The following is a 20,443-nucleotide window of genomic DNA, read 5'->3' as shown; positions in this document are numbered from 1 at the left end:
GTTGGAGGGACCCGCCGAACATGAAAGTCGAGTGGTTTCACTCATGCACTACAACTTACAAGGTGTGTTCTAAGATTCTCTAGTTAGTAGTACGCATAACGAGGCATTTCGGTTTCTCAATCGGATCTTTACCAAATAAAGGAGCTTTACCTTAGCTTAGGGTGACAATTTGGGTTGACCCGCTCAGCCCCGCCACAACCCGTCAAAAATGAAGCGAGACGGGTTGATCCGTCAAAAAATATTGGTTGAAAAAATGAACCCATCTCATTTTTTGGTGGGTTGGCGGGTCAACTCACCAACCCGTCGATTAAAAGAATTAATTAAAATTCAAAAAAATATTATATTTTATGAATTTTTCTAATATTATTTTATTTTATTTTATTTCACACTACTCTACATTTTTTTAGTCTCAATCTTAAATGTATACTAATATTTGTCAAACATTCTTTAGGAATTTATATATAGATAACATTTGTCATAAATAAAATTGATAATCTTTATTTTTTCTAGGAAGTACTAAGATAAAAAAAAAATTTGATATCACAAAAATTTAAGTACTAATGAAATACTACCTAATTGTAAAAAAAAAAAATATTATAACCCGGCGAGTCAACCCACCCCGCGGCAGGTTGAATCCGTTTTGACCCACTTCTAGGCGGGGCGGGTTGAGGTGAGTTGATGGATTGAAAACCTTAACTCAACCCGCCCCGTTTTGGCGGGTTGACCCGCCAAGGCTCGACTCATATTGTCACCCCTACCTTAGCTTAGGCATCGTAAAAAAAAAAAAACTTGGAGACACGGATAATTAGCCATTGACATCGAAAAAAGAAGAAGTCATTCTTCGATTTCAATAGAAAAAACTATTTATTTGTTTATTATTCTTGTTTAGAAGTTTATTAGAATAATAAAGTTGGCCAGCATCAAATTACAGTTTACTTAGTTGTAGAAGGCAAAAAATAATTATTTTTGGGAATCACGATTTCTAAGAATATGTTAGGAAAATAAAATTTCATGAATATTGTCAAAAAAATTATTTAATATGCCAAAATATTTCTAAGAATATTAGCTCAAATTTTTTAATTTTATGTTTAGTTGATTGTCAATCATTATTAAAAATATGGAGTGATTTTATAAAACTACCTTTATAATTCATCATCAAACTAGCCATATTCATTCAAAACTTTTGCAGATCCAACACTGAAAACAAAATTAGCATTCAGTCATATATTCTCAATCGTTCCACAGCGTCTCACATTCTTCGACCTCCTCCACTTCCCTCTCAATAGCCACCTCCCAACCCTCTTCCCCGAAAAATCACTCTCTGACAACTCAATCTCAAACAATCTCAAACTTCTGCCTCAACGCCACTCCACTCATCCACCTCAAAAATTTTCCACCAGGTGGGATTCTAACAATACCACCTACATGGCGATATTCTTTCATGGGATTTTGCTCTACAATTAAATCCTGAAAATTTAAATTTCCCATTAAATTTTTCACGATCCTTATATCAAATATAGGTAAATAGGATTCCTAATATCAATTTTCAATGAATATAAAAAATTTATCCCTCTAACAAATGTCACCTTATATTATTTCATATAACCAATTCAATTTAAAATTTAAATTGTTAGATGAAGACATAAATAATTTTTATATCGTATTCATAACACTTGCTTCTATGGTGATGTCGAAAATGTGAGTGTTTTTATACGAGCTCTTTTAGCAATTTTAGGATTTCTAAAACCAACTAAAACTAATATATTTCCTTGAAAGAATGAAGATAACTCTCATTGCAACTATTAATGTTATTATTCCAATCTTTTGCTTTAATTTTGTACGGATAGTGATACGTAATATGTGTCCGACGAAGGTGAAGTATATTGATATAGGGGTGCTGATAGTGACAATGGTAGAGACCAAAGCATTAATGATGCTTCTCATGTATGTGCATCAAGGGGGAGTGTGTGTGAAGCTTAAATGGATCTACCAAATGACAGAGTAACAACATGGGTAGAGGTTGGAGAAGAAGAAAATCCCCCTTTATGTGTGAGGGGGTATTTAGAGAGGAGAGCCCTCTCTCACGGGGGAGACCGTTCGTCTCTCTTATGAATTGTCTCATCAAGCCATGTCTTTTTTTGAAGATTTGAGACAATACATACATGATGCCCACGGTCAACCTACAGGGACAGTTAGGCTCCAGTGGTGAGCTTCTATGGCTTGCCATGGGTACCATCTGGAATGTTCTAGATATGAGTTTTAAGAGATTAAGTCCATCTAGTGAGCCTAAGGTGTGCATCCAGAACAAATTATATTTATCACAAATTTATAAGCTAGATAACCCAACTCTCATTAATTATATTTATCACAAATTTGTAAGCTAGATAACCCAACTCTCATTATTTTTTTATGTTGGTAGGACGATATAAACAACCATCATTATAAAAAATTAAAAGAATAAAAGTAATAGATTTTACATGCAAAAATATATAATCATACAAGTTTGGTATTTTTATCTGGGACCAAATTGAACTGATTCCGAAAAACAATTTAATTCTTTAGCTGGTTTAGAGAAAATGATTCGGCCCTTAAACTCATTTAAAGAAAAGAAAATGATTAATTATAAGAAAATATTACTCTCATTTTACATGATGTAATTATCTCATGTTATCTCACTTCGAAAATCTCATCCTTTTTTTTTATCATTTAATGGTGGTCCCATATAATTTCTCTATATTACATGAGAGAACTACTTTCATGAGAGTAGGATTCCCCTTAATTATAATGCTGATAGGATTGGTTCACCGTTTATTTTGGTTTATATGATTATTTTTACACACCCCCAGAATGAGGATATTAAAGACAAGGCCTCTTGACTCGAAGTACAAGAGTAAAACTTTAAGTCATGATACTAAAGCTTTACTCAAGTAACATAAATGTTCAATACGTCTCTCAGCACTAAGAGCCCGTTTGTTTGAGCTTCTCAAAAAATAACTTTTATCTCTTCTTTATTTTATAAGTGTTTTTTATAAAAATTAAAGTTATTTATATTTTTATAAATATATTTAGTTTTTGAAAAAAAAATATTTGACTTTTGACTTCTACTTTTCTTAGAAGTACGGGTGTTCATCAACCGATCCAAACCGAATCAAACCGCAAAAATTGAACAGAAAAACTGATAACCGAATAAACCCAAAATCGAAAAATCGAAAACCGAAGGAAAACCACAAATTTTAATTGGATTGGGTCGGTTTTCGAATGGGTTGATGAAAATCGATCTAATCCAAACCGATCCAATATATTAATTATTCTCTACCTATTTGTCTTTTCTCCAATCATAGCCCAAAAATTTCTAAACTCAAGACCCATTAACTCATCAACTAAACCCAAAAAAAAACTTAGTCGCGTCTCATCAACTATAGTATTGTTCACTGATATTTTTGTATTTCAATTTTTTTTTACAAAGCCAATATATACAAAAGATGTTATTTGCACAATAATCATGATACTAATTTTAGGATATTTAAAAAATCGAAAACCTATCCAATCCAAACCGAAAAAAATTGGATTGGATCGGATCGGATTTGAAAAAAAATCTAAACCGGATGGATGATTACCTGATCAAACCGAAGGGATTGGATCGGATGGGTTTTTCTTCCAAAACCGATCCAATCCAGACCGCGAACACCCCTACTTAGAAGTTAAAATTTATAGCTTCTGAAAAAAGTAGATTTTTTGTTTTTTTGTGACTTCTACTTTTTTTTAAAAGCAGACATCTAAGCGAACTAAAAACGAGAAATGCTTTTTTTCTTGAAAAAAATTAGCTTTTGAAGAAAAAAAGCTCATCCAAACGGACCCTAAATAAATAATAATCACAATAATAAAATACAACACCAAATTCTTAAAAATGAGACTTTAGGTCATGATATTAAGTGCCTGTTTGGATCCTCTCTTTTTTAAGCTACAAGCTACTTATAAGCATAAGCTAGGCCAAACAGGTTTTGGGAAAAGCTCTTATAACGAAAAGCTCTTTTTTTTATAATGAAGAAAAAAGCTGAAAATTAAAAGCTCCTAGGAGGAGCTTTTTTTTAAGCTCTTATCTGTTTTTCTTGAATTGTGTGCTTTTTTTTAAAATAAAGAGTGATAAAGATAGAAAGAGATAATTTTCTTGAAATATGTGCTTTTAAGTAATTTTTAAGCTAAAACTTTTATGTAATTTCCAAACAGCTTTTAGCTTATTTTTTTAAGCTCTTTTTTTTAGCTTTAGCTTATAAGTAGCTTCTAGCTTAAAAATAAGAGGATCCAAAGATAAAACTTTGACTCAAATATATATATATATATATATATATAATTTTGTATCTTGACCTTAAGTAATAGAAACTTTATATTTTGTGTCATTTCTATAATTTATATTCTACTGTCCTCTTCCGTTTCTATGTAGAAACTCGATTTTGACAACATTGCTTCTGGAAATACACTAGATTACACTATGTACTTTCAAGAATGCATAATGTAATTTACAAAAATTTATAAAAAAAATTGTAAACGAATTTTTCTCGAATTTAGTTCAACAACAGAGCCATTGAAGATGAGAACTTGTACAATAATATGAAAGATAACACTTTGAATCTTATGGCCTGTTTGATTGTGTTCTGGTTTTTCTGTTCAACTGTTTTGTAAAATAGTTATTGAAACAATTTTTTCTATACATTTTTCTTTTTGGAAGTTAAAAACCAAAACAGAAAACAAAAACAACTCAGTTATGTTCTCTAAATTTGATTTTAAAAACAAAAAAAAAGTTATAATTTTTAAAACATTTTTTACAAAACAGGTCTTACCAAATGAGTTTTTTTGTTTTTTTGTTCTGAAAACTAAAAAATTGTTTTCCAAAACAGAACCTTAGTTCATATATACATATTTTTGACTCAAATAGTCACGAAGAATATATGTGATTATTCAAAAATAAATAAATACATAAAACTTTGACTTAAAATATTATTTTAATATTTTTATTCGGCAAACACTTAAGTGTTACTTGAGTAAGGGCCTGTTTGGTGTAATGTATAAGGTCTGATAGTATAAGCTTATACTATACGTTATGACATTTTCAGTTGTTTGGTGTGACTATCGTATAGTATAAGCTTATACAGCAGGATCCCTTTATACATCAAAATGATGTATAACTTAATCAGGTTCAGGAGTAGTGGATTAGGCCTGATAAGGGGTTGATTTATTAATATTGCTTATATATACAATTCCCAATAACTAATTTATCATTTCAATATTTATATATTAAAATAATTTTTTTTAATATATTAATTTTTAAAATATGTGAAGATATTATCTTATACAGTACCATACCAAACCCTGGATAATGTTAAAATTTAATCAGATCTTATACTATTAGGCTTTATACTATACTACGCACCAAACATGCCCTAATGTAAAAATTCAATCTATCGTTTACCACTCGACACATAATAATAATAATAATAATAAAGAAAATATAATTTGACAGCCAAGTTATTAAATACGAGCCCTTAAGTCATGATATTAAAGATGAGATTTTGACTAAAGCGTTACTTGAATTTTTTATTTAACTAAAATGTTAATTGAATAATGTAAAAATTAAATCTGTAAATAATAATAATTATTATTATTATTATTGTTATTATTATTATTATTATTATTATATAATTCAACACTCTAGTTTTTAAAGGCAATAGCTCAGATCATAGTATTAAAAACTAGACTTTAATTCAAAATATTAAAAATATTTTTTCTTGGAAACACTAAACCAGAGCATAACTTTTATTCTGCAAACGGAAATTTGATATTCTATTAACACTAACGTACAAAGTCAATGAATCCCTCGTTATTAAACAAATAATAATAATAATAGATAGAGACTTTTATTCAACATCGGACTTATTAAATATGTGATGTTGAATCATCAAGAGCTTGACAAATATTAAAAATAAAACTTTTATTCGGTAAACACTAAAGCATTATCTGAGTAACATAAATATTCAATCAATTTTAAAAAAAATTAAATGTCTCTCCCCACTAAACAAATAATAATGATAATGATAATGAAATCTAAGTCAACCCCATGTAGAGTGATACGAAAAGCGCATAAAAAGTGTGGCCGGTTAAATAAAAAATAATGATATAATAAAAGAAAAACTCTTTGTTCTTCATTTTTATTAATAAAATAACAAAATCAACTCCTATAAGAAGGGTTATAAACACTCTTTTATAAATTAATTACAAATTGATTCAAAATTTAAAATCAAATATCCTAAAAGTAAAGAAAATTTCTAAAATAAATATAACAATAATTAACTTATAAAAATAAATAAATAATTACAATCAAATCGTTCAAAACACATTCTAAATCTTAGATATCAAATTATGCGAAATGTGTTGTTTTTATTTTCTTGTCAAACAAATCATAGTCATATTTGCAGCTTCATTTAAACTTTGATTTTATCGTAATTTATTATTTTTTAAATTATTATTTTTTTTAACAATTGAATTATATTTACTGTGCCACGGTATTGGTTAATTTCAGATTTTTTGAATCAACGATTGGACGATATGCAAAATTGTTACGCTACAAGAATACATCTGATGCGATTTGTTTCAGTGTCTAAATATGACCATCATTCAGTTCACAAATTCTTAACCCGAACCAAAATAAAAAAATACTATGAAATTAAACCAGATTGACCTTAATTATAACGAGTTGATGAAACAACTTGCAAATGAAAGATGTGATAATTGTCGGCAAACAAATTAAAATAATGCATTTTAATTAAATAATTATGTATTTATTATAATTTTGGAAATAATTACGGATCTACTGCACAATGTGACGCCTAAAAGGGACGTCACACATGAGCCCTATATATACCCCATTTTTACCATTTCTTTTCTCACTATTTCACCTCTCTCTAACCCCGGATTGTGCTCCCGACCGAACGCGAAATTTTTCGTAGCGAAGCTCTGCCAACTTAGGTAAATTCGTTACACCTGCTATGTATAGTTTAAATTACAGTGCTACCTTGCGAACATGTTAGGATTTATCGTGTATTAGAGACTTAGAACATCCGTCACTTAGAAATTTTGTACCATGCTATGAATGTTGTAATGATTTAGTAATTTTTTTGTTACGTATTTATTATTATTAAATTTAATTATGCATTGGGGTTTAGCCTATTAAGTAGTGATTTAGAAAATAATGATAGTGACTTCGTAAATTTTATATGATGTTATTAATGCGGGAGTGTATTGATAATTTTGCAATCAGTTAGGTGTTTTGATTAGTACATATTTATGAAGTTATTAGTGACTTAGGGTTAAGTATTATGCCAGTATGATTTAATTTGTGTCCGGTATTTTATTATTATTTAATTACAAATGAATGACTGTGCTACGTATTGATATTATTTAATTAATTTCGATTGTAGTAAAAACATAAGGTTTATGCTTAATATTTTTTATAATAAATTAGGGCATTGCTTAATTAATTTGTACATAAAATGCGTTGTTACATGTGATTAATTGCATTGTTGTTTTATATTATATAGTTTAGGGTCATGCCTGATTCATCATCATCTTCGGGTTCTGCATCGGATCAAGAGCCTACTGATCCTAGCATGTACATCATACCTTATAGATGGGACGTCCTTCGTAAGAGGACACAATGTGCCCATATTTCACAGCGAGTGTGGAATACGGAGCATGTGAGGAGACTGAAGACCAGGCGTGGGAAACCTCAGGGGGGCCACCTACCGGCGCTATTTCAGAGGTGGTCACTGACCACCTCACACAGGCTGGATTTATACATGTTGCCCGGATGTGACATATCCAGGTATGCACTTTATGGCGTTTTGTATTTATGTAATTATTCAATATCATTCGTTAACACTAGGGGTGTCAATATGGGTTTTGACACGCGGGTCAACCCGCGACACGACACGAAAATTCGTGTTCGGGTTGACCCGTAAAAAAATTCGTGTCGTGTTCGTGTTGGAAAAAATGACACGCAAAAAATTCGTGTCGTGTTCGTGTTTATGAATTCGTGTTCGTGTCGACCCGTATTATTTTTAATTATTATTTTTTTTATTTATTTTTTATTATTTTTTAATTTTTTATTTATTTTCGATCTATTTTTTTAAATTTTTCTGTCAATTACCGTTTTGTCCCCTATTTTGCGTGTTATTCGTGTCGTGTCGTGTCAACCCGCAAAAAATTTGTGTCGTGTCAGTGTTGAAGATTTTGACACGAATGAAAATTCGTGTCGTGTTCGTGTTGATGTATTCGTGTCGTGTCGAATTCGTGTCGTGTCAACCCATATTGACACCCCTAGTTAACACGTGATAATTGTATAATTTATTTCATATTGATGCCTCATTAATTAGTGCTCTGGTCGAGAGGTGGAGACCAGAGACACATACATTTCACAAGACCCAATGTGAGATGACTATCACCTTGCAGGATGTGGCCGCATATTGGGATTGCCTATTGACGGCATTGTCGTTACCGGATCTACATCAGAGGATTGGCCGCTGTTTGTGCTGCTGTTTTTGGCGCGGTTCCACTGGCCAGTGAGTTCCATCATTCAGGTGACCTCCGCATCTCATTCACGAAAGCTCGCAAAATTCCTTTCAAAATCAACCATGGCCCGATTATAGCCTGCACAAATTGCACATCATCGAATTAATCATAAAACGAGTCACATAATGGAAAGAAATAAATAAGGATCTGTGAATGAGTTTACCTAAATTCTTTAACATCCGCTTCAGACCCTCATTTCGAAACTTTTGATTGAAGTTGCTTGCAATATGACAAATACAAAAGACGTGATATGCATTTGGTGGCAACCAATTCGGGTTATTCTCCACATCAGATATTATGCTACGACGACGATCGGAGATTAGACATATGTTTGACATGTCAGTAACACGAGCACGAATATTAACAAGAAAATAGTCCCATGCTTCCAAGGTTTCACCTTCAACGATGACAAAAACAATCGGTAAACATTCATCATTTCCATCTTGGGTTGTGGCCACCAACAATTTGCCTTTGTACTTCCCATATAAATGCGTTCCATCAATCTGTATCACTGGTTTGGCAAATTTGAATGCCTCACAACACTGTCTAAACGTCCAAAAAATGCGATGAAACACCTTTTTTCTAGTAACTAACCCATGCTCCGCATAAAAATTATTTGTTTGGATATGATAAAATGAATCTGGAGAAAAGCGAAGCATGTATTTGCACCACCTTGGCAAAAAAGCATACGATTCCTCTCAATCACCGTACATAATTGCTATCGCTTTCTGCTTCCCATACCATGCCTTTCTGTATGAAACTTTAAAGCCATATTTAGAGGTTATCCTTTCTTGAACCAAAGAAATTGAGACAGATGGTTCTTCCCTTATCATCCCTGCATTAAATAGGTCAAATACTCGATAACATTGAACGAATTTAATTACACAGCAGTACGTAAACGTTGACATGTCATACAAAATAAATACGTACCTAGAACGAGCTCCGCAATAATGTCCGCATCGAGCTGTCTATGTCCCTGGGAAATGTGCTCATTCAAACAATTGTAATCTCCACCCTATCTCGTAATCTTCAAATTTTCACCAAACACTGGTTTGATCGCCTTAACGCGCCACGATCAACCTTTATCATACGCACAACATTTCATGGATAACTTTGCATGCATGCTCTCAATTACAATTGCTTCTTGATGCTCCCTAATCAGGTTGTGCTTAAGTGCCATTTAGACATTTTTGTTGTTGCAAATTCTTGGTTCACAAATAACTTGTCACCCAGTTGCCACAGACCTTGTATTGAACCCAATCCTGAAACCGTACCATCAGTGCATGATTCTTGTTCGCTCCGATAACTCCAATTAATGTACGAATAATGCGGAATTCCTTGTCAAAAAGGAATAACAGCTTCGTCACTTGTATCTGATAATTAAAACTTTTTAATATAAACTTCCTAAATTAGGTAATTGTCATTGTGCTATTCAATGTTCCAAAAAGCAATTAAACTATATATATATATATATATATATGTATATATATATGGGAAATAATAGTCTCATGTTGTAGGAGACTATTATCTTATATCATAGACATTTCAATAAGTGTGCTGTTATTTTTTTTTTTTCTCTTTTTTAGTGGTAGATCCCATCATTTTGTGTCTTAGCATAAGATATGCTCTCTACAACATGAGAATAGACAAACTATAAATAGACAAACCCGAATATATATATATTCGGGTCCAAGAGTCATTCAATCCAATGAGAGTGATGGGATCTAACTTGTCAACGCTAAACGATGCTGAACCTGCTGCATGTTCCATGATGGATATTAATATTACCCGTTTGACAAACGCAAACAGGGCATTAGGTCTTCTCAGCATATGGCATCGTGTGATATTTTACGACCACCGAAAGCTCCCCCCTCAATTCGACCACAACGGATATCGATATCCAACTCCATCGTTCAACAATCGCTTTCATTCCCGTAAAGTTACAAAGACACCCTTCCTTCCCATCGCTATCAACAGGAGAAACCCAAGTGCAAAAAAGTCATTATACAACCCCGTCTCTAACTCTCTCATCATTGGCATGGGCCTGGCCCAAAGAAAAAAAGCGGTGTTTTCCCCTCACCCAACGGACACAGCCTTCCCCACCCCCCCGCTCAAATCTCAATCACTAACTGTGCACAAGTGCGCACGTTAGCTGTCCCCCCCCACCCTCGCCACTTCGCCAGTGTTGAATCAAAAAATAACTCAAAAAAAAGAAAGAAAGAAATTCAATAAAAGGAATGGAAACCAAACGAAGACCATGCATTTATTAAACGGCATAATGGGTTAGTTCTGGTTTAGCCTATGGGGAATGGGAATGGAAAGGGAGAGGAAGAGTGAGAAGCTACACCCATACACACACATACACATAAACAGAGACTGTTACGTTCAGTGAGTAGTGCCATAAATGGTTGTGTGTTTGCGCAGTGTGAGGTAGCGGTTCAGCTCTTTATAGCCTGCCACAACAACAATAACTGTACCTCACTTTTTTTTTTCCTTTTATTTATATTACGCTTCTCACTTCTGATCTAAACCTAAAACCCTTTATGTTCATCGCATTCACGCGAAACGTTTCGAATCGCTTCGAATCTACGATCAGCTTCTTCGTTTGAATCTCAATCCTAATCAAACCGTCGCGAATCGAAGCTCTTCATTATTTGGTGGTTCTCAACTTCTCATTCTCGATCTTGTCTTCTTGTGTGTGTGTGTGTGTGTGAGAGAGAGAGAGAGAGTGTGTGTTGGTTTGAGTGAACTATGAATCCTCTGTGCTGCATTGCTCCGGTTTCGATCGATCGGGACCGGTCGAACACTGTGGTGGCGCAATCGCATGGTCAGTGCCAGTCAGGGGTTGATTCGTCCGTCAGGGCGGTGAACTACGCTACAAATTCGAGCTTCTCGACGCAGGACTCGTCGCACGGTGGGGATTCCGGCAAGTCCTCCGCCGCTGCTGGAAATCGCGACGGCGATGAGGTCGTCCGCGAGCCTCGGGATTCCAAGGTGTTCGCCGGCTGCAATGGCGGTGGTGTCGCCGGAAGTGTGGCTGGGATCCTTTACAAGTGGGTGAATTACGGCAAGGGTTGGAGGTCCAGGTGGTTCGTGCTTGAAGATGGTGTGCTTTCGTATTACAAGATTCATGGACCGGACAAGATCTCGATGAGTCCTGCTAGGGATAGGAGCGTGAGGGTGATCGGCGATGAGTCGACGAAGTATATTAAGAAGGCGAATTGGAACCTGAATCGAGTGCCTGTAGGAGGAGGCACCAAGCAATGCAAGCCCTTCGGTGAGATACATTTGAAGGTTTGTTCTTATGTTATCAGATGCCGATAAAGTTTAATGTTTTACGCACTTTCTCGCTATAATCTATAATCTATGTGCTATAAGCGTAAGGTCCTTGATGCAGTGCTTTTTCTGGTCCCAATCACACGCACTAGAACATTGGAAATGCTTTTTTTACTCTATAAATTTTCTGTTGCTTTGTGTTTCATGCAATCGTTTTTGTTTTTATTTTCTCTTGTATTAAATATTATTTGATGAGATTTTTTTTTTGGTTCAAACTTGATCAAATTTTAAATCACCCGCTTTAGCTATGAATATATGTATGAAGTGAAGTTTTATGAATTTCTCCATGCTGCTTGGTCCAATTTGCCAGAAAATTTGAAGGAAGGGGGCAATAGGGGAAGGGTTGAAAGGTCAAAGCGACATTAATTGCTGACATGCCGAATAACGCTTGGGAATTCAATGAAACATATGTAACTGACGCACACACCTTACTTTTACATTTGCATACAAACATGCATGGACTTTGAAAAATATGTTTAAAACAAGGTCGATGAATTGCAATACTTATCGTGAATGGTTCGATGGTTTTTTATTATGAATCGTATCGAAACGTAAGATTTTGAAATATAATGCAAAAATATTTAAAAATATTATAAAAATTATTTGTACTTAGTTTGAACGTTTCTATTTTCTTAGTTGTTCTTTGTTTTCGTGAAAGTTTGAAACTGGAAGTATTTATTTTAGTGTTTTCTTTTTTAGAATATATCAACCGTTTCATTGATTACTTTGACTAGTCAGATTCGAACACTGTCAGACCTATTATACGAGTGATTCTCACCATTTTCTCTATTCTTAGGGTTTGATCTCGAGACCTCTGGTTAAGGGGAACAAGCTCCTTATCACCTGAATAAATGGATTTGACCTGCCCAAAGGGTAGTGGGTTCGAATCTTGCGAGTCGCAATTCTTGGGGAGGGTGGAATTGTTTTAGTGTTTTCTTTTCTTAATGTATTAATTTGAATTTGAACGTTTTTGTTACCCTGATCTTAAGTGACTTTCCATATTCGTATTAATTTGAATTTTGAATCGCTTTTGAATCATATTGGATTGAATTCTCTATAGTCGTTTCTATTTCCAAATCTGAGATCACAAATCTTGATTGAATTCTGAATTGCAAATTTCGATATCATGATACGATAATGAATCTCACGATTCGGCGATTCATGTTCCAATACATGGCCAATTCCGATACGTAGCCTCTGAGTCATTCTGATACATGGATATGTCTCTAATACATATCGTTCAATCCTCGTATCGAATCATACGGTTTGAAATATATATTCTTTATCGTTGGTTTATCAATTTTTTTACCACGACTGGGCAGTGATGTATTTGAAATATTGATGAAACCATCCTTACTTATTTGCCCATGTCATTGACATTTGTGTTAAATTTGATTATTGGTTAAGTTATATCTGTCACTTATGTATTTGAAATATTGGGCTCTTCAATGTTTTTCTTTAGTGCTAAATCTAAATATGTCTTGTTCACAGGTTTCTACAGTTCGTTCCAGCAAGTCTGATGATAAGCGACTTTCCATATTTACTGGGACAAAAACTCTTCACTTGCGTTGTGTATCTAGAGAAGACAGAGCCTTGTGGGTTGAGGCCCTGCAGTCTGCGAAGGATCTTTTTCCTAGAGCTCTAACAAGTGGCGATCTTGCAACTTCAGAAGATATTGCTGTTTCAACTGAGAAGCTGCGTTTACGATTGTCACAGGAAGGCATAAGTGAAGCAATAATCAATGACTGTGAGTCTATTATGCTCTCTGAAGTCTCTTATCTTCAAGGCAAGTTGAAGTTTCTTCAGCAGAAACATTTTATGTTGCTGGACACCTTAAAACGATTGGAGGTATCAGTCTTTCCTTTTGAAACACATCTTGGAATATTTTCTCCTAATTAATAAGCTGCAGTTTCATCTTGGATGGTTATAACATGATAATGGTTATCTGACCGGGCTACGAAGCAGTTTTTTGTATTTGGTTTTTAACTTTTCCCTAGCTCCTCTTGTATGGCTTGTGTTTTTAATATAATTGTGGGGAGTAATAACCTAATGGTCGAAGCATTGAATGTTTACACTTACGTGGCTTTCATTTCTATATTAGCCTTCTTAGTGTTTTAGGCAATTCAAAATGTGCAGAAGGATTTTATGGACATTTTATACCACACAACACATACTGAGGATTAGGATATATTGGTTGATCATCCCTCAGTAGCGTAAAGTAATGTCTCTGTCAATGACATGCCATGGACATGCTCAGCCTTCACCTGGATTACTTAGATTTTGCATGCCCTTTGGTCAATTACTGTATTCCTCTTAATATAAGAAAAAGAGCACTGTATTACTCTTTATAGTAATGCAAACTAGAAGACTTATTTCTCTAGTGATATGTTACTTTGATGTGCGGCCCTTTTATTGAATACTTACATTTGGTCTTCTGGAATTTTGCGTGGAATTTATTCAATTTACATTCCATTTTGCTCCTGTGTGTGCGGTCAATGCCATGTTAAATGATAGAATTCTAGTAGTCAATGGTTTGATTTTTCTCTTAAAAATAATTAATGCAGTCGGAGAAAATAGAGTTGGAAGCTACTGTAGTGGATGAAACAAAGGAACGTGAGTCCTATTGTGGACAAGGGAATAGAAGGTTTAGTGGTGAGTAAATTGTTACTCTTCCTCTGTCATGTCTTTTGCCTTAAGTTACCACTAAAATATCTGTACTTGCAAAGAAGGCAACATGAATGCCAATTTGGATAGTTGTGTTTAATCTGGCCATATATTTTAAATTCAAGTCTAAATTTTCAACATTAATGCTATTCTGAGATTGAAAACTACCAATCATGTGAATCATCGTTGGATTCCGGGTAGATTATCTTGTATGAAGCATTAGGAAGTTAATGAAGTATCTGTATCTTGCTTTACCAACTAGTTGTTTTGAAGTTTTCATGTCGGCAGCTGTCTACTTACTCATTGATTCCCCCATGTATCAGATTTCTATTCTGTCATGTCAGAGGGCAGTGCAACTGATTCAGTAGCCGACAATGAAAGTCAAGATGGAGCAGATTTTGAAACAGATGATGATGATGGAACATACTTTGACACAAATGAGGTTTTGTATTCAGATGCCTTAAGAAGTGCTTCCTACCGAAGTAGGGAAGGCATGGGAAATGCTAGTATATACGATAGAGATAATAGTCTTTATGATGGTTTGCATGGATTTGAGAAGGAGATCAAAGATGTAAGTTATCCATATGTCAAAAGAAGAGATAACTTACCAGAGCCAAAAGAGAAAGAGAAGCCCGCCGGCCTGTGGTCAATTATTAAAGACAATATTGGGAAGGATCTTTCTGGAGTTTGTCTCCCTGTTTATTTTAATGAACCACTCTCTTCATTGCAAAAGTGTTTTGAAGACCTAGAGTATTCATACCTGGTTGATAGAGCATCGGAGTGGGGAAAACAGGTCAGGGCATTATCCGTGCTTTTCTTTTTTTGGTCACAAAGCAGTTTTAAAAGCATGATCTCCTAGATTTATTTTATCAAGTCAGATAACATGCTTGGTTAAATTTAAGGAAATTGCCGCTTGTAAAGATTTCAACATTTCATATAGCTTGATAATTTGTATTTTGTACCCAATCAACTTGTTCTAAACTTTAGTGGTTGTAATTCATTGGTCTAATATTTTGGCCCATCAAATTTGTGCTTGTAGTAATTACCAAATTATTCTCCAATAAAGTTTCCATATTTTTGTCTGCACTTCTGTTTCTAAAATTTAGTCTCCCTCTCTTGTTTTCTTGAATTGCTTTCTAATGCCATTTTAATGAGTTGCCAGTTATATAGATGTTACACAAGAAGAAACAAATTAATTTCTCTGACATAGACTATTAGACAATTGCTGTCAGGCCACTCCACTGTTAGACTTGGACCATGGACTAAAAAATACTTTTTGTTTTGTATTTCTTGTTATGGTTTTGCCTGCTCATAAAGGCTTGGTTATAGCTTTGAGTTTTTATGAGATACAAAATGATAGATATGGCAGTGCATATAGATTCAAAATTGTTCTCAGCTACTATCGGACAGCAAAACATTAGGATTACTGGGTTTGGTTTAGGATTTTTTTGGGTAAATTAAGGGTATAAATTTGTAATTCATGGGATATTGTAAAGGCAGGAGTGTTTTTGAAGGTTAGCTACCTAGCTTGTTGGTTGTGACAAGTACCTTCGAAGTTATGAATTTGGGCTTGATGGGATTTCTGATCAAATTAAGCTCATTATATTTCAAATATTACAACTAGCCTGTAGCTATAATAAGTGAACCAGTATGCTTGGACATTTTGATCTTTAAGCTTTGGTTTTCTTGATGTCAGTGTGTCCTGCTTTACACTCATTAAAGTTACTTACTATTTGATGTTATTCTTCTTTAAATAGCTCAAATATGTCGAATAAGGGCTTGTAAGAAGCATAATATAGCTTTGTTGCATTGTGTTATTATAGGGCCAGAGAGTAGTTAGTTAGATTAATCAGGTGGTTAAAGTTGTAGAGGTAGGGATTTAGCTTAAATAGGAGGACAGGGTAGAAGAGTGGTTTGGATTTATTATCATTTGGGAACTCAAGATTTGTTCTATTGTAGAAAGGGGAAATCCTTGAAAGGAGAATTCTCTCCTTTGGTCTTTGTTTGTAATTCAATAAACACTATGGGAGTAGTTTTTCTCTATTCATTTCTCCGTATTCTCATCTCTCTTAAAACTCAAAATCCGTATTTGGGCTCCTAACAATTTGGTCTGTCTTGCTGGAGAAATAGAGAATTTGGTGTTCTTGAAGAAGTTGACCAGCGATCATGGATTACAGCCCTCGGTGGGATTTCATCGTTTTTGAGCTTAAGCAGATGCTGCATCGGTAGGAAAAATAGGCAGTGATAGGAAAAAGAGGTGGACATGTAATTAGCCATATCCAGATATCATGTAGGCTTGTAATTGCTACAGGACCTAAAAGTACTTCAATGAATATAAAATTTTAATACGATTAATTACACATTGCTTGAACTAAGATATCAGAACTAACTGGACATTGACACTGATGTCAGAGACTTGAGTAGATAGGATTCTTGCTAAAGGATAGGCTCTGACACTGATTTTTACGGGACTGTGGTTCCATACAAAGAATGCTTTGCTATGGCCTGTTACAATTTAGTTTGATGTGGAATGTGTTATCATCCGAGTTTTACTAGCATAGAAGAAAGTTGACAAAGGAAAAAGATATTCAGTATCAGACTTTAAATGCTTACTTTATATGCTTTTAATTTATTGGATTAGCATTGTTTGAAAATTATGACCTGAATCAGGGTTTTGCATGGTGCAGGGGAATGATTTGATGAGAATTATGAATGTTGTAGCTTTTGCTGTGTCTGGCTATTCATCAACTGAAGGTCGGCAGTGTAAACCTTTCAATCCTTTGCTCGGGGAGACTTATGAAGCTGACTATCCAGATAAAGGACTTAGGTTTTTTTCTGAAAAGGTAATTGATTTGGTAATGTGTCAAAATTTACAGGCAAATACAACAATAGGGAAACTCATAAATTTGTTGTTTCATTATTGCCTTTCTCATTGAATCTGTAAATGGCAGTGCTTTGTGTCTATCTTATGCTTGCTAGTTTTCATCTAACAAGAAGCTTGCTGCAGGTTAGTCATCATCCAATGATTGTTGCTTGTCACTGTGAGGGAAGAGGGTGGAAGTTCTGGGCAGACTCCAATTTGAAAGGAAAATTCTGGGGGCGTTCCATTCAGTTAGATCCTGTGGGTGTACTCACCCTACAGTTTGAGGATGGTGAAACATTTCAGTGGAGCAAGGTCACCACTTCCATATACAATATCATACTAGGTAAAATTTATTGTGACCACTATGGTACCATGCACATCAAGGGCAGTGGCAACTACTCTTGCAAACTGAAGTTCAAAGAGCAATCTATCATAGACCGAAATCCACATCAGGTAGGATTATGAATGCAACTATGACATAGAGACTGCAGGAACTGTTTGTTATTTTCGTTTGATAGAAAAATAAACTATTTTCTTGAAATATGTTGTGTTTTCCTCTATTTGATCTTGACAAAACAACTTTGTTCTTTATTATTTTTTCTTTTTTCTCACCAATCCCAATTTTATCTTTCCACTAAATTCACTATTGAAATTCTATCTTTAATGAAGTGGCAAAGAAATCAGTACCATGTAAGTTGTCACCCAAAGGATGCCTTTGATGCACATATTAAAGGACAGTACAAACAACAGTACAGCACGAGTGGTTGAGTTACATGACAATTTTTTTGTTAACTGTTTAATGACCAATGCATTGGACAAATTTTTGTGATATCTACCGTCTGATGCGCACAAGTAATGGATAAAATAACACAAAATTTATTATGGTATCCTTTGTTTTTTCACACTATTTTGGGCGCACGAGTTAGGAAAATGAAGGGTTTATTAGTTTTTTTTTTTGGATACATGGTTTATTAGTTTTTTTTCTCTTTGTTATGTAGACAAAATTTGTAACTTCTAGTTTAGTGGGCAATAGAAATTGAGAGTTTTGTACTATCCCTTGAACTGTCTTTTGTCTATTGTCTAGTACTTATACTTTTTTCAAAATCAAATGAACCCTAAGAGAATACAAGTCTAGCAGAATTTTCTTACCTGCTGCACTTTCCAATTCAGTTAGCAAAATTTCCTTGTTCAGAATTTATATTCCTTTGTTTTATCATAGCACAAATGTATTCGGTTAAATTACTTTCTGGCTTTTCTCTTATGCTAGAAACTTAACAAATTAAATGAGTAGCTTGGATTGATCAATCTGCTTTTCTTGTTCTGAGTTTATAAGATTGAATGATCTTTTAATCATATATGTCAGGTCCATGGGTTTGTTCAAGACAATAGAACTGGAGAGAAGGTAGCAATGTTAGTTGGGAAGTGGGATGAAGCAATGTACTATGTCCTTGGGGATCCAACAACAAAGCCAAAAGGTTATGATCCAATGACAGAAGCTGCATTATTGTGGGAAAGGGACAACTATGTTACGAAGACAAGATACAACCTCTCTCCTTTTGCAATTTCCTTGAATGAAATAATGCCTGGTTTATTGGGGAAGTTGCCTCCAACTGACTCAAGGTTGAGACCAGATCAAAGATATTTAGAAAATGGAGAATATGAGTTGTCAAATGCAGAGAAACTTAGACTTGAACAGTTGCAGAGACAGGTAATTCACGTACAGCTCATGCCTCTCGATCCTTGAATCTAGAGTGTCTTGGAATATGCTAGATCAGTTTTAATTCTGTTTCTATTCCAGGTGTTAGTTGCCCCCTTTTTTTTTCTTCACAATAGTTTGCATACTGTCAATATTTACAAAGCCTTGTAATAATTCCCCCCCCCATGATATAGTCGCCATTTGTTTGTAAACAACCCCCCTCCCTGAACTTGTCATCTGATTCCCTTGCATTTCCTACCCTTTTGCTTGGTTTACTATCATCAGCAATCTGTTCATAGAAGAATATGGGGGCTTAAGATTTATGCTATTTTATACAATAAGTTTGTCATTCTTGAAAATGCTGGTAACTTATGCTTGATCCATAATGCAGGCAAGAAAGATGCAGGAAAGAGGATGGCAACCCAGATGGTTCAAGAAGGATGAGGATGGTTCCTACCGATATATGGGTGGCTATTGGGAAGCAAGAGAAAAGAATAATTGGGATGGAATCCCTGATATATTTGGACATAGTTGTGATTTACCTTCATGTTCAGAAGAGATTACACCCTACTGAATATCTTCACAGCCGTCAAATTTCTCTTGTTTTGCTAAATGTGAATTTGGATGTAGGTTAAGTTATAAATAGATCCCTTCAGAGTAAGTGTTCGCGTCCTTAAAGTTTCTTCTGGCTGCGCATTTTTCTGGCTGTGCATTTTGGGGTATTTGTCATCATTGTCCGCAAGTAATTTATGTTGTTGCATATATGTTCCTTGTACTGTCTATTAATTATATAAGTTCTCACAAAAAATGCATAAGATAAGCAATTTCTCTATTTTGTGCAAAATTATAATAATGTGTTTCTTTTACAAACTATGCAAGAGTCTTATAAAATGTTAAGAAAATAAAGTTGTCCAAACCCTTCATTACTTAATTTAGTAATATGTTGTATCAATTAGAAACGTTATACATTAGTGAATATTGTAATATTACTAGGGTGTGCTTCTCTCTTGCATGTCATTATAATATTCACTCATACATAACATCACTAATTGGTGCAATTTATTACGAGATTATTAAGTGCTGTCATATTTTTCGGACAACTCTTGATTTTTTTTATAAATAAACTTCTTGCATAATTTCAAGAAATTCATTAATATTGTTATTACTATTATTATTATATATTGCACGAAATAAGATAATGTTAATAAATATTATCTAGATGCGTAAATAAATTGACTTTAAAACCATAATGAATAATTACA

General features: G+C 34.2%; 1 protein-coding gene across 2 annotated transcripts; it reads left to right on the top strand.

Annotated features, from left to right (window-relative positions):
- The first annotated feature begins 11,373 nt into the window (after nucleotides 1-11,373).
- LOC133295448 (oxysterol-binding protein-related protein 1D) lies at nucleotides 11,374-19,868 on the top strand. Of its 2 annotated transcripts, none has more exons than XM_061494290.1 (8): nucleotides 11,374-11,916; nucleotides 13,450-13,806; nucleotides 14,523-14,610; nucleotides 14,967-15,415; nucleotides 17,310-17,465; nucleotides 17,630-17,938; nucleotides 18,849-19,193; nucleotides 19,573-19,868. In XM_061494290.1, the coding sequence occupies exons 1-8, from the start codon at nucleotides 11,374-11,376 to the stop codon at nucleotides 19,753-19,755; spliced, it is 2,430 nt and encodes an 809-aa protein (XP_061350274.1). In that variant the 3' UTR covers nucleotides 19,756-19,868. The 2 variants fall into 2 exon arrangements, with proteins under 2 accessions (XP_061350274.1, XP_061350273.1); XM_061494289.1 differs by having other exon boundaries at nucleotides 14,946-15,415; nucleotides 19,573-19,867.
- Nucleotides 19,869-20,443: the final 575 nt, after the last annotated feature.

Source organism: Gastrolobium bilobum, unplaced genomic scaffold (assembly GCF_033153095.1).
Source record: "Gastrolobium bilobum isolate Gb01-03AN ecotype WA unplaced genomic scaffold, APGP_CSIRO_Gbil_v1 utg1220, whole genome shotgun sequence".
Lineage (NCBI taxonomy): Eukaryota > Viridiplantae > Streptophyta > Magnoliopsida > Fabales > Fabaceae > Gastrolobium > Gastrolobium bilobum.
The sequence above is the reverse complement of the archived record's forward strand: the minus strand, read 5'-3'. Positions and strand labels throughout refer to the sequence as shown.

Coding starts and splice junctions, on each gene's coding strand:
- LOC133295448 (XM_061494289.1), top strand. CDS start 11,374: ATGAATCCTCTGTGCTGCATTGCTCCGGTTTCGATCGATCGGGACCGG. Junction 13,807..14,522: donor ACACCTTAAAACGATTGGAG/GTATCAGTCTTT, acceptor TAATTAATGCAG/TCGGAGAAAATAGAGTTGGA. Junction 17,939..18,848: donor TAGACCGAAATCCACATCAG/GTAGGATTATGA, acceptor CATATATGTCAG/GTCCATGGGTTTGTTCAAGA.